General features: G+C 36.3%; 1 protein-coding gene across 1 annotated transcript in view; it reads right to left on the reverse strand.

Annotated features, from left to right (window-relative positions):
• Positions 1-2,849: 2,849 nt before the first annotated feature.
• The window catches only part of tpo (thyroid peroxidase), a 35,084-nt gene continuing 22,530 nt past the window's right edge, over positions 2,850-15,403 (reverse strand). Inside the window, 4 exon segments of the mRNA XM_051867069.1 lie at positions 2,850-3,787; positions 11,564-11,772; positions 13,671-13,908; positions 14,487-14,657. Coding sequence (XP_051723029.1) covers positions 3,774-3,787; positions 11,564-11,772; positions 13,671-13,908; positions 14,487-14,657 — 632 coding nt within the window. The 3' untranslated portion in view covers positions 2,850-3,773.

Genomic DNA, 15,403 nt, shown 5'->3' on the forward strand with positions numbered 1-15,403 from the left:
AACACAAATGAATGTCTATGCATCTTCCCCCCTGCCAGTTTCAAATCATATAAAACTAATATGTTTGCATAGCGTTAATGTTAATGCATTTTGCCCCATGTGAAGTCTGTACATTGTATTTTTCTTTAGGCTACACATAAACCACAACTTTGTTAAACAGACCACCCACAGTTCGCTCACTGACCATCTGATGAATTTTGCATCCAAAACTGTTAAGCACTTGATTTAATAACATAGCAGCACAACTTCTGAGAGTCGAGTGCATGGGTTTTAATCGATCCGCTGGGAAATAAAATCATGTTTAAAAGGTACTGGGTTGATATTACGAATGCTTATGAAGATGTAGTCAAGAGGAAGAAGCTCTTAGCAGCTGTATATTATGTACAATCAATTTCTTTCATCTGTCAGATTCATCTGCCCCTAACGGCACATAAAGACAAAACGAACTGTGGTCATGTGACCTCTTCTTTCACTTCATGTGGGTGTTTTTGGCCAGAATAGGGTGCAGTGTGGACCAGTCATCTTTTCTATCTCCTGCTCGCTGCGGTCATCTATGCAGAGGCATGTGTTTGTTTGTTGAGATGAGTCAGAGGCGATCATGAGGAGCTTTTGTTGCAGAGCTGCTCTTCTCTCACATCTCAACTGTGTGAAGCGAGAAATTGTTTAGGAGCGTGTGTAGGAACCTGAGGGCGAATTTTCAAAACACTATAGCGCAACACCACTGCAAGCATCTTTCCCTTTTGCTAGAAAATCTCCCAGAATGTCTGTACTAGAAGGTCTTTTTTACATTTTGCATGCATTGATATTTTGGGCTACATATACTGTATAATTAATTTACAGGTTGATTCTATTTACCTTTTTAAATGGGTCCTATTATCCTTTTTCTCCCCCATGTTCATCTTTCTTTAGTGTGTAATGTTGATGTTTGAGCATGAAAAAGCTCTGCAAAGTCCCAAAGCAGTTATTGTCTATATCAGTGTCACTGTTTCTGAACTCCCTGAAACGCCTCCATTGCAGTCTTGAGTTTTCTTCTGGGAACGAACACGTCACAATATTCCTCATTTAAATAATTCATACAGAATAAAGGGGCGGGGCTTGGTTGAGTTAGTAGTGTGTTAAAACTGGTGGTTATGGTAAGGGGTCGGACGTTTCCCAAACACCAATCACAACACACTGCTCCAGCCGACCAATCAGAGCACATTGTGCTTTTCAGAAGGAGGGGCTTCATAGAGACAGGAACTAAACAGAGCGTTACTGACAGACTGGGAAGAGAGGAGCTGAACAATGGAGAATATGAGGAAAAACATGTGTTGTTGAACATTCAAGCATGAAAACCTGTTCTAGTACAGCCGAAAAACAAAACCAACAATTTGTAAAAAGGCATAATATGGCTTCCTTAAATTAATGATCTTGGTAAATTTCCGGAAACTTTCCATGGGAACTTAATCCAGGGAATTTATGAGAATTTATGGGAATTTATGGGAATTAATTGGAAATTGCTTTAAATTAATGATCTTGGTAAATGTCCGGAAACTTTCAATGGGAACTTAATCTGGGAAGTTTATGGGAATTTATGGGAATTAATTGGAAATGTCTTTAAATTAATGATCTTGGTAAATTTCCGGAAACTTTCCATGGGAACTTAATCTAGGGAATGTTTGAGAATTTATGGGAATTAATTGGATACTTCTTTAAATTAATAATCTTGGTAAATGTCTGCAAACTTTCTATGGGAAATTTATTGAGAATTTATGGGAATTTTGGGGAATTAATTGGAAATTTCTTTAAATTAATGATCTTGGTAAATTTCTCCTTGGGAATCTGGGCAATTTATGATAATTTATGGGAATTTATATCACAGCTTGAGCTAGCTAGCACATGAAAACTAGCCTCGTAAACTGTCAATGAAATAGTGTTAACTAGTTTACATTTAGCATATCTGATTTAATGGCTAGCTAGCTACTGTATAAACACATTTTGGTATTTTCTAGTTAAACTTTAATACCATAGATCGAATATATTTACCCAAGTATTATCATCAAAACTTACTGGACTGGATGTAGTCCTTGGGCTTAAATGCAAGGGGGGTGTGGGGTGATAATTTATTCAAATTGCATTAAATCTGGTTGTTTTAACCAAGATTATGCTGCTACCTTGTAATTTAGCAAATTCCCAGTTTATTCCCATTAATTCCCATATATTCCCGTTAATTCCCATGGAAAGTTTCCAGCCTTAAATTTCCCAGAATTTTGTAACCCTAGTCTTTCATCAGTGCATGTTAAAATTAAATCACAATGTAAGTTAGTCATAAATTTTACCTGTTACTTTCCACCATCCAATCTTTTTTTATTATTTTGCATTAAATATCCTGTTCAAAGTGCTGTACAGGAGCATGACAAACACAAATTTATGATGAATATTGTTGGTAATATATCATAATAAACAGCATTCTGACATTTCAGAACAATTATGTGAATTCATGCTTGTGTTTATGCATTTACAGTACGTGTTTATGAACTTTACATTATAGGAAATCAATAAATACACTGAAATGTTACTGCTTAGATCAGGTAGAAAGTAATGTAACTGCACTTATTCTGTGTGGAGTGATGCATACAGTCTACTGCATTAGCAGACTTTATAAAGGAAGTGCTGTGTGGTTTTTTGTGTGTGTTATCAGTGATCCACATACACAAACAGTACAGACGCATTCATTCTGAATAACAGATCTGCTCTAATTAAGCATGTGGAAACGCTGAGATTGCTCTAAGAGCTCCATGCTACAAATGCTGCTTTGAATTACGGTGAACAGGAGAGAGGCGTAATTGGTCAACACATCAGAAATTGCAGTGGATTGCCTAAAAGGCTCCATTTTATTTAATTCCGGCCGTCTCATTTTCCAGAACTGATTGCTTTTGTATTCCATTATCTAAAACAAAACCAGGACAAGATATGGCTGAATGCAAATGTGATGCCTATTTGTGTCAAAAACGGAGGTGTCCGTCCTCACCAAAGAGTTTAATTTCAGGTTTAAAATGTAAATGTAGCCTACATCTGTTTGAATAGATTTGTACTCACTTAATAGCCAAGAAAGGACATTGCTTTAGGTTTGAACACACGGTTCATCTAGTATTCATATAATATGGTTTAAATTAGTGTGTACTAACTTAGTAGCCTACTTAATTTGTTTGCACCATTTGCTCTTAATGCAAAAGGTGAATTATTATTATTATTATTATCAAATTATTACTTATTTGCTTACATATAGGATACATTTGTATATTTTTAACAATAAAGATGCATGGATTATATGCAGCCTAAAAGCAATAAAGTCACAAACTGGGAAATGGACATTTATTGCATTTATATTTTAGTTTTGAAACCAGATATGACGGTGAACTTACATTACTCAACATAAATGCATTCTACATGAAGCTACATGGTCTTCGGTTCAGAGTTCAACTCATATTCATAATTGCTTTGAAATGATACACTGATCAGTGCTTTTGTGCCGTTGGAGAATGAGGCAGGGCTGTGTAAAGAATATTAATCCATCACTAATTAGGGCCTGTATGCGCTCTGTGCAGCTCAGTGTATTATATTCCAACATAATGAGAGAGTCCCGATTCATCAGATCTGTACAGGCGTCCTGTAGTTACGTGCTCGATGTTCAGCAGCTCTTTTTTGTCTTGTGTCATTGTGCGGTACACCACAGTTCTGGTGCCGCTGGTGTCGCCGTCGGCATCTCGGAGAAACTGCCACTCGTCTTGCGGTCAGAGTCTCAAGTCTGCTGAGAAAAAAAGTCATATAAATCAAAAAGAAATACTGCACATTATCGCATGCATTATGTAAGCAATAAGGTAATCGAGGCTGTGCTGTATCATGAACAAGTCACGGCTGAAGGGCGTTGTTAGGCACGATGCGAAGCGGAGTAACCCCTTCAGCCGTGACTTATTCACGATACAGCACAGCCTCTCGTACCTTATTGCTTTTATAAAATGGTTACCACACAATACAAATATTAAAAGCCTAAAATATGTATCAATGCAACTTTCATGAAGTAAAATCACTAAAAACCTTCCTTCCGCCGGAGAAAATAGTTCCTGACCGTGAACAGCAACAGAAGTTGCATTATTACACTATTAGATGGCAGCAAAGACTGTCCTTATGAGTGTGTCAGTCAGTCGCAAAGACTTTTATATTGAAAAGACTGAATTGTTGTGAACACGGAACAAGACGCAACTGACAAATGCTTTGACTAGCGCCGTCAGTCACGGGAAAACCCCTTAACTGTTAAAAGGACAAGATATTGCAGCGGACATTTAAACTGATTTTTTATTATGAACATAGGACTGACCTGAAGGAAAATGCTAAATCTGAATGCAGGTAATAAACTCGCTCACTCGATCTCTTTCTCACAATACTCTACTACGTAATACAGTAAGCTTCAATGAACAATATCAATTGAGAACAGTTTACGTTGCTAAGAGTGGTTGCTAAGGGTGTTGTGTAGTGGTACACAGAACCGTTGGGTGAAGCGATCATAGCCTCAGTAACTATTATTGTGAATAAAACACAGCTATTGGCCAATCAGAATCAAGGACAGGAACTAACCGTTTTATAATATGTTATATCACATAGCTAAAAAATCTGAGTTTGAGAAAACTCAAAAACTTGAGGCAACCATTGTATTCTCAACTATTCTCAAATAAAAATTGTTGTGTCAACTTTAAAGTTGGTCAAACATTATATAATAAGTTCTACTTGTGGATCCACTGAAAAGGTTATATAGAGTCTATACAAAAAAACAAGTTGTATATACTCATAGAATGGAGTACACTTCACTGAAGGGAACACTAATCACTCTAAATAACTTTTAGCAAAATATAATTAAAACATGCTTTGACCTAAAGCACAGATTATTTAAGTTCAGCTTCAGAGCTCCACAGCCTGTTATTTGAACCCTCACCACCAAACTTGACAATGTATGTTCTTGCTGTTAATATTTTAAGTTGCCCATTCTAAATGGCATAAAAATAGATTATTTTTTTGAGTAATGGGCTCTTTCACACAGAACGCAAGATGCAGAGCAGTGGAATGGGGAAAAATGCAAGGTCTCACGTTTTTTAAGTTGAAAGTTGAATTGATTTTAACTTGAGTTTTTAGAACGCCTTCGTGTGCGAGACGCTGCAAAAGACTCCGTCTAGCGCGATTACATAGAAAAACAATGGAAAAGTAGCGCATAGGAATGGAAAAACACGTTCTGTGTGAACGGCTCCTTATTCTGCACTCAATACAGTTATTGTTTAAAGATAAAATGCAGATCCAAAAACATCATTCAACTCATAACTGCCCTTCAGATCGTGTTGTTGTTGTGTGTGCGTGTGTGTGTGTTCTTGTATACATGGTTTATGAGGACACAAATGTGTATAATGACATGGGTATTACAATGTAAACATGGTTTATGAGGACACTTCCTGTGAAATTGTTGATTTAACTTAGTAAGTAACTTGGTTGCTTTAATATTTTGAGTTCATTGAAACTAAACATTTGAGTTAATACAAAGAAAGACATTTTGTTCTCGTTCTTTGTATTAACTTAAATTTTTAGTTTCAAAGAACTCAAAATATTAAGGCAACCAAGTTACTTACTTTATATGTTAAACCAACAAATCGATTACATGGTGAAAATTGTAGTTAGTAACATAATCTATTAGATTACACATTTCGGACTACTTTTTTATTACTTTTGATGTAAATCGTTTGCGCACAGATTAGAATATAGGATTATTATTTATATAAAAATACAAGAGAAAGAAAATATATTCCATTCTTTATCAACATAATGAAGTGCATTAAGCATCACATTTCCCAAACTGGAGCTTGTGAGTTGATGAAAAGCGAATACACTGTAAAAATGATTTGTTGGTTTAACTTACAAAAAGTAACTAACCTGGTTGACTTAAAATGTTGAGTTCATTGAAACTAGAAATTTGAGTTAATATGAAGAAAGAGATTAGTTTAATCAGAAGAACAACATTAGTGAATCTAAGCTGATTTGACACAATAAAAAAGTTAACTTTTTATTGTATTTACAGTTTTACAGGTACAATTTTACAGCTCAATTAAATCACAAAAATGTAAAATATATATAAATATGGTTCCATGTAGAACCCCATTGAGCCTTTTTTCTAAGAATGTGTTCTATTATTGAAAGCAGTTTTTGTCATGTGGGCGTCGTGTGCCATTGATGCCCTGAGGACCAGGCATGGATGTGACTTCCATTTACTCGATCTCCTCCGGAAGACATTATCTGAGATGACAGCAGTCTATTTCATAGGCATCTTGAGCTTCGGGACTGAATAAACACTGTAGATGGGTTGAGAACGGGTCAGGACCTGTGATGTCAGGAGGCCAAGCTAATGCAAACCAGCCCGTGTTTCTCCATCTGGCATGACGTGGAATCTCAATGGCTTCTCTCGGACTCTCATCTGCGCCGCGCCTACCGTGGGATTTGCCTAATATTCATTAGAAAGATTAATTTCTATCGCACGTAACAGGTGCGACTGCTAACGTTAATTGTTTTGGCAGCGTCGCGGGCTCATAATGGATCAATATTTATCATTGGGCTGGATTCCAGCGTCGAGATTACAAGCGTCGGTGCTGTGAGAATTACAGACTCTGAGGAGCGGCGAACACATTGAAAATGATTGTTAATACACCGCATGAGCGGCTGCAGTCCAACAACCTGTGGCCCAATAATGTCTGTGTGAACAAACCAGAATTACTGAACAGGAACACACATCCGTCAAACTGCTGCTGGTTGCCAGAGCAGAAATGAGCAGTTACTGAGATGTTCAGGTGGTTTATAGGCCGTTTCTTACAGTCTGAAGTGAAAAAAGCCCAGCAGAAGTCATGTTCTGCAGTCTATAGATATGGCTCATTGTTATATATATATATATATATATATATATATATAACGAAAAATGACCCGTAAGAATGAAAATCGGAAAAACCTGGCAAAATGGAAATACACACAGGCTAATTTCGAGCTACAGGCAAAACAAGTGAAAAATGTCAATTTTGGTTGAATTCGAGGTTTTCACAAAAATTGAGTTCATTAAGCCCTTGTCTAGTGATCCCAATTCTCCAAATAGCAATTAAACATCTAAAAGTATCTTTATTTGTATGAGGAGTACCTTTCCTTTGACCATTAAAAATACAGTTTTTCTCTGATTGTTTCTCGATGACTGGCGCTTCCCTCAGCACAAGTTTAGTATCGCTTTAAAGCGCAGCATTCAAACTTTGTGAATATTTATAGCAAATTCTTGATGGCAAGAGTCTGAAACAATGAAATGTGATTTTCAAACTCATGCTGATGTAAACAAAACGGTCTTACTCACACTAACTGACAGATCCGAAGCGTGCACACAAACAGCGTGCGATCCTGATATACACTTATATATAGAATTACAGTATTTCAAAATATCTGTCTTGGCGAGTATTCACACAGACATTATCTGTTATGTCTTAACTGAACGTTTGGTTAGCTGTTGGGGAAAAACTTCTGATGTGTAATATTATATCAGATCCATGTGATACAGTAGGTCTTAATATATAGCCTGTCTGTTTCATTAATGTTAATCAAACAATTGTGTTATCATGGAAAAAAATAGTTGAATATTTATATTTTTTCCTATAGATATGGGTTTTGACTTGGTTTGTGCCAAATTTGGTGGTATTTGGAACCTTCAGGAAACTTTAACTCGATTCTCAAAATTGACTTTGCAGACTCTATTGACTCCAAACAGGTGTAGCTCACTCATTTTTGTGTAGCTCACTCAAAATGACAATAACTCATTTTGATAATTTGCTCATTGCGACTCATTTTGCCAGCACGGGTCACACACACACACACACACACACACACACACACACACACACACACACACACATATATATATATCAACGTTATGTTCTCTCTAGATGCTCTGCAAATAATGTTCTTTCTCAGTTTTTTAAATCAAGATACATTTACTTAAGAAGCAAAATAACTTAAAGGTGGAGTAAGCCATTTTTCAAAAACGCTGTTGGACATTATTGATATTTGAAATCAACCTAAACAAACCCACTCCTCTCTTCATTGCTCCGCCTCCAAAACTCACCCTCCAATCCTAACCACCCTACTCCATGTCAGTCTCGAACGCCGGCCCGATCGCTGCTGGCAGGCGAGGTGAGTGCACTAACAATGACGCTAAACACCTCATTCTCTAGCAGTCATCAGTGCGCAGTGGTTTATCTGCACAACTCTCACTAGCTGCACACTGTTACACACGCAGTGTGAGAGTGGATGTCTGTTTATCACAGCTGATGCGCAACATTATAATGCTTCACGAAAACTAAAGTGCAGATGATGAACGAACAACAAGGAAGCACAAAAAATGAACGTACAGTACACAAGAGTAAATACAAACAAGAGTTTGTTGTTAGTCGCCAACAGCACAGCAGCTCCAGACACTCAATGACACTCAAACTCAGATCAAATCAGCCTCCGCGTCTGTTTTCAGGCCTTCCCGCTTAGCTCTCTCCAGCGCTGGAAAGCTTTTCTAATATTAACGCGGGTCCTAAAGCGCTTGCCCAGTCATAAACCTTCATTCCAGTGATATTCTTTTGAGCTCTTTTGTATTGTGTCTCATCTCTCTTTCTGCGGTCTTTCTTCAAATCTCCCTCTTGCTCGTTCTGTCTCCTCGACCGTCATACACCCTCTAATGCTGATTGGTTACACGTTTGTTGTTAGTGTCAGCCTGACTAACTTCCAAACAGTGTTTTTAAAAATACGGCTTACCCCACCTTTAAGATATTAGGTCTTGTTTTCTGAAAATATTGACCAATATTAGGTGAGTTTCAGCTTAAAACAAGAGCAAATATCTGCTAATGGGGTCAGAAAAATAAACTTAATTCAAATGGGAAAACTAGATTATGTTCTGACTTCATTGGCATTTATTTTTTCTTGTTTTCAGCAAAAACACTTCATTTTGATACATTATTCAGAAAATAGGACATAATATCTTAAATCATTTTGCTTCTCAAGTAAATGTATCTTGATTTATTAATGTTTAGATATTTTGTATTGGAAAACAAGACAAAAATACTGAGGAAGAAAATTTTTTGCAGTGAGAGTTGCTGAAAAACCCATATTTTTCACACTGAAAGATTTCCTGAAAACATTTCAAAGTTTGGGGTCAGTAAGATTATTTAATGATTTTGAAAGAAGTTTCTTCTGCTCACCTTCCCTTTCCTTTCCCTATGTATAGATAAAACGTTATCAAAATTATTCCAGTTCGCATAGATCCGCGGACACGACTAATTTTTCTGTATTATGCGGACCAGACAAGTAATTTGGCAATATCACTTTGTAAAAAGACCAAGCGTCTGCGCTCATACACATTCAAACACATAAATGAACAACAAGAATGCATTAAAGGTCTTCGCTTTTCAGTAGGAAAGGTGTCATTTAAGTGGCTCCTAAGTTAATAATTAACAATTTTTACAACTGGAAGCGATTCAATCAAAAACCAACTTTAGCTCGATAATAATATTTTCTTAGAGCTGCTGTAAAGCCAAAACAATCTGTCAATTAATATTCCTGTTATCACTGTGAAGCTGCTTTGAAACAGTCTGTATTGTGAAAAGCGTAGTATAAATGAAGATGACTTGACTTGACCAAAGCTGCATTTATTTGATCACAAATTAAAACTAATATTGTGAAATATTATTGCAATGTAAAATAACTGTTTTCTATGTGAGTAGATAGTAAAATGTAATTTATTCCTGTGATCAAAGCTGAATTTTCAGCATCATTACTCCAGTCTTCAGTGTCACATGATCCTTCAGAAATCATTCTAATATGATGATTTGATGCTCAAGAAACATTTACAATTATTATCAATGTTGAAAACAGTTGAGCTGCTTTACATTTTTATGGAAACTGTGATAAATTTTTTTCCAGGATTCTTTGATGAACAGGAAGTTTTTTTTTTTTTTTATTTGAAATAGTATCTATACTGTCATTTTGATTAATGCGTCTTTGCTGAATAAAAGTTTGAATTTTATAAAAATCTCAGTGACCCCAAACTTTTGAACTAAAGTGTATTGTAAGTAAAAATGAAAAATGGTCTATTGTCAGAACATGACACAAAAAGCAGCAGATTTCTCATTAAGATTCAAACAGTGATTTGTGTTTGAGAAGTTTGGGTGATGAAAACACTATTACCATAGAAACAGATTACTTTACACCATCAATTTGCACACTGGGGATAAAATCACAGCTCGGCGTCTCACCTGGGACTGCAGTTTGAACACAAGCGATTTAACTCATTCATTATACTGAGTGAATCTGCATGTCTTTTATTCCTCATTGAGACTGTGTAATTCCTCAAATTAGAGCCTCTTTGGTATTCATGAATTTCCACAGCAGTGTTTAGCTGCGTTCGTTTGCACATGGACACATAAAGGAGGCTGACGTGAAACTTCAAGCAGTGTCCTGCGGTGTGACATGCTTCACTTCATTTAAAGTTATTTTGAAATGCAAAACTATTTCTAATTCTTTTATGATTATTATGCGTGCAGCGTTTATGAGTTAAATTAATTGAGAGGCTACATGGAATCATTCGTTACACCTCAGGACTATTTAAAATGAACCAGTGAAGGAAAAGATGGTGAAAAACTACCAGTTACATGATGTGAAATATACTTTTTTCTTTGCAAATACACCACCGTTCAAAAGTTTGGGCTCAGTAAGATTTTTCTTTAAGAAATTATTACTTTTATTTAACAAGGATGCATTAAATTGATTTCTGAAGGGTCATGTGACACTGAAGACTGGAGTAATGAGCTTTGATCACAGGAATAAAAATATAATTGTTTTATAAAAATAATATAAAAATATATAATTATATAAGATAAAATATATTATGAATTTTATATAATATATATTAAAATTATATTTATTTTATAATTTTACATTTATATTTTTATATTTATTTTATAATTATATTATAATTAAATTGATTTCTAAAGGATCATGTGACACTGAAGACTAGAGTAACGATGCTGAAAATTCAGCTTTGATCACAGGAATAAAAATTTGTTTTATAAAATAATATAAAAATATCTAATTATATAAGATAAAATATATTATCAATTTATATATATATATATATATATATATATATATATATAATAAAGTTATATTTATTTTAAAATTTTATATTTATATTTTATTTTATAATTACAATTAAATTGATTTCTAAAGGATCATGTGACACTGAAGACTGGAGTAATGATGCTGAAAATTCAGCTTTGATCACTGGAATAAAATATATATTTGTTTTATATAAATAATATAAAAATATATAGTTATATAAGATAAAATATAATATGAATGATATAAAAATTATATAATACGTAAAAAAAAAACTAAAAAAAAAACGTAGTGTATATGTAAATTTTAACCTACTATCTCAATCTAAATAAAGCTGGAAGGCAGCATGTCACATACGTACCGTCATCAGGTTGCTCTTTCCATTCCTCCAGATCCAGTGATGGGATGTTCCCACAGAAGAGAAAGTCCTCTGGGTAAGTTTCTACTCTGAACGGATCAAGAGGAACCTCCGTCACACCACTGTTGTCACAGATGACACGAGACAGAGAGTGCCTCTGTAGTTCCTGTCTTTGTTTTGGGGAAAAGACACCGGGATGTTCCCACCAGAATCTGAATCACACCAAAAATATTCACATTTTGATTGATGCAATGTGTTATTCTTATCATTTTGACATGAACTCAGACAAGGTAAAGGATTCATTTGACAAAAAACATCTCTTGTGCTTCAGTGGTTGGAATGACATGACAATGCCATCAACAAAAGCAAATCTTGTTTTAAACATTTAACTTTAACAGTCAAAACAGAACTGCATGAGTATTTATTGAATAATTATCTTCAGTAGAGCTGCTTATAGCTGAACTTTACACAGTTATTGAACTAAACTGAATCAACACTGAACTGAATTGAGCTGAATAACGTGCACAACAGTCGGGTTCCGGATGAACTCCATTCATTCTCTCCATAGGGAATTTGAATTTTAACTTATAAACATTTAAAGACAGACTTATTGTGAGCTCTGAGGTCATTAATCGATGGTATTTGCTTCCATTGAAGCCATTAGTCTGCATTATTTTAACTTAGATTTAAAATAATAGTGTTTAACAGCGGAATTCGTGGTGAAAAACTACAATACCCATGATGCTGTACAGAAAATTCCACCAATCAGAGTCAAAACAAGCAAAATGTGTCAAAAGATCTCTTTAGCTCCGCCCATGAAGATTGTAGTTTTTTCCCCTCACTAAAGCTGTTAAATACACAGTCCTGTACCAATTTCAAATACTTTTTCACTTCAAATCAAAGTTTGTAATATTGTGATTCTCCTCGTAGCTGGTTGGTTTGGTTCATGGCTTATAACTCTTTAATGAAGACTTTTATGAAATCCCTGTGGGAGATATGAGTGGAAAAAATATTTCCGGAACCAGCGCCACTGAAAAAGTGGGCAGGCACTGTTGCACTCTTTTGTCTTTTTAGAGCTGAGCAAAAATATGTTCTGAGAACGTTTTGCTTACGTTCCCATTAAGTTTTGGAAATGTTATTTCTGAATGTTCTCTGAACGCAAAAAAACGTCCACTCTTTTAAACGTCTTAAAGACTTTTTATTTTAGTTTTTTATAATGCTCCTTTCACAAGATGTAATATAAGTCTCTGGTGTCTCCAGAATGTATCTGTGAATTTTGAAAGTTTGGGTGTGAAGTTTGAGTCTGAGCAAAAACACGCCATTTTTGTGTGTGTCCCTTTAAATGCAAATGAGCTGCTGCTCCCGGCCCCCTTTCCAGAAGAGGGCAGAGCTTTAACAGCTCGTGCTTCGGTTGCTCAACAACAACAAAGCTGGAGAATCTCACGCAGCCAAAATGAGGATTGTCAGTAACGGTGTTCAGCCTTACATTGTTCAAACCGGAGTCGACACTGATGGAGAGACTCAGGAAGAAGTTACAACTTTTAGACGTTTCTGAATGGTTAGTGGATAAATTTATGTAGTTGCTGTGGAGTTGATTCAACTCATCGACTAGCATGTGGCGTCATGTTAATCTTTTGTGCAAATCCAGCGTTGAATTGACCCTCGTTTGTGAAGCAGTCTGGCGCAAAATGACGGCATGACAACAACACTCTACTACAACAACTCTTCCTCTTCTCTAAAGCAGCCCAACATGGCCTCACCCCCTTTGTTGTGTGTTTTTGGCAACAGGGTTTATGTAAATTTTAGGGTTAGTGATGTCACTAACCCAGGAAGAAGCTTGTTGTAGTCCCTACCAGCTGTTTGTTGTAGTCCTTAAACAGAGAATTTTAAAAAAGAAAATATCTCCCTTTGCATTGAACTTTGAGTGTTGTAACTTTGCAGATGTTGTTTATGCTCAAACAGCAACATTACACACTAACTAAAGTTAAAAAAAATCTGTATTGTATAAAGCGCTATAGAAATAAAGCTTGCCTAGTGAATGACTGTATTGTGGTGACTGGAGGTTAACTGTAGTTGAGCAGTGTTTCTGCAGACGCTATTCAAAGCTCACCTGTCACCTTCCCTCAGCGTCTTCATCTGTTTTCCGATCAAGCATGCGAAGAGTGGTCCGGTCCTGGCTCCAGACAGCGTACGCTCCAGCACTCCTCCCAGCCACACATCAATGTTGTTTGGATGTCCATACAAATCCATTACTTTCTCTACCAAAACATCATTGCCGATCACCTCTGCGAGATCTGATCTGGTTTCAACTCTGTCAAATCCACAGAAAACCCTCCAGTCATTGTAACCTGTAAGAGAACAGTCAGGTTTACAGATCAAGTGTTGGTTAGGCTTTATTTCAATGGTCCACTTTAGACATTATACGAAGTAACTTTACAACTACATGTCAACTAACTCTCATTAGAGTATTAGTAGACTGTTAGGTTAGGGTTCGGGTTAGTAGAATAAGTTGACATATATTTGCACACACAAACCCGTCTCCCCTCACTCACTCGTTTCATTTGCTCCAGATGAATATTGATGGTGTTACAGGGCATGAATTTTGGCGTGGGATTGCGCGTATTGCACATAATTTTACTCATTCCCACAGATTTTGTTCTCACACTCAAAGTGCGCACACATGAAGCCTCCTCTCAGTACTAAATTGAGTTCTTTTTCATGGCTTATTGCACATAAACAGTCAAATACACACAAAATAATGTCAAAATGCCGGTCTTGGCGAGTATTCACAGTCAGTTATATTTTAAGTGAACATAAACAGTTGAGAAAGAAAACACGTGTAACAGTATAATGGATCCGTGCGTCAGGTCTTAAAGTGACAGCAGCCTAATAAACCTGCTGACAAATTTGATGTGAAGGGTGTAACCTGGTAAGCCGTGATCTCGTCCCCGCTGCAGGTTCAGAGCTGCCAGATCTAAAGTCTCTGGGATGTTGAGAACCACGAGTCTTTCCGTCAGTTCTTCTGTCATTAGATGGTCCTGGTCCTGCAGGGCAGCCGGCCGGCCCACAAGACCCCGCAGGACCGGATCCAGTCCACCTTCAGAGCACAAAACATGCCATGAGACACTGACCATCCAAGACAGACAGTTGAAATATAGTTTTTGCTCATATTCGCAAATGTGTGGATTACAGTGCTGGGGAGTTGTACTAACTAAAACTTAATTTTCACTAGTAAATCAGAATAATAAACTGATCAACAAAAATATTTTTCTGAACATGATTTATCGTTGTAATCAAGTTGTTTTCTATAAATCAGGATGTATGTAAAATGTCCTCTAGATGTGCAACTGATTTGAACTTCAAATGATAAATCATTCAGTGCTTCATTAATGAGTCTGCCAGTTGCAGCAGTAATAATTTAATATTGACATATTCAATATTTCTGTCCCTTGCCTGGACATGTACGCATGAATCAGCTGTATAATGAAGTCAGCCTTCCCTGAAACTCTCTTACTTTTCTTTCTTATCAACATGAGATACATTTCAATATTTTGCGTGAGTGAAAAGAACATCTGGCAGCAGCAGAGTCTCCATCAGCGCACACACACACACACACACACACACACACACACACACACACACACACACACTCTCTCTCTCTCTCTCTCTCTCTCTCTCACACACACACTCATCTTGTTTTTTAGAGTTTTAGATATATTTGACTTGGAAAGCAAGACAAAAAATACGAAGAGTTTTTGCAGTGTAAATGACCAGTTCTTAATCAGAACAAGCGGTAAAGTGGACCAGACTATAGAGCGATAATCAAAAGTCTGGCTAGATAAG

This window comes from Ctenopharyngodon idella, chromosome 17 (genome assembly GCF_019924925.1).
Source record: "Ctenopharyngodon idella isolate HZGC_01 chromosome 17, HZGC01, whole genome shotgun sequence".
Lineage (NCBI taxonomy): Eukaryota > Metazoa > Chordata > Actinopteri > Cypriniformes > Xenocyprididae > Ctenopharyngodon > Ctenopharyngodon idella.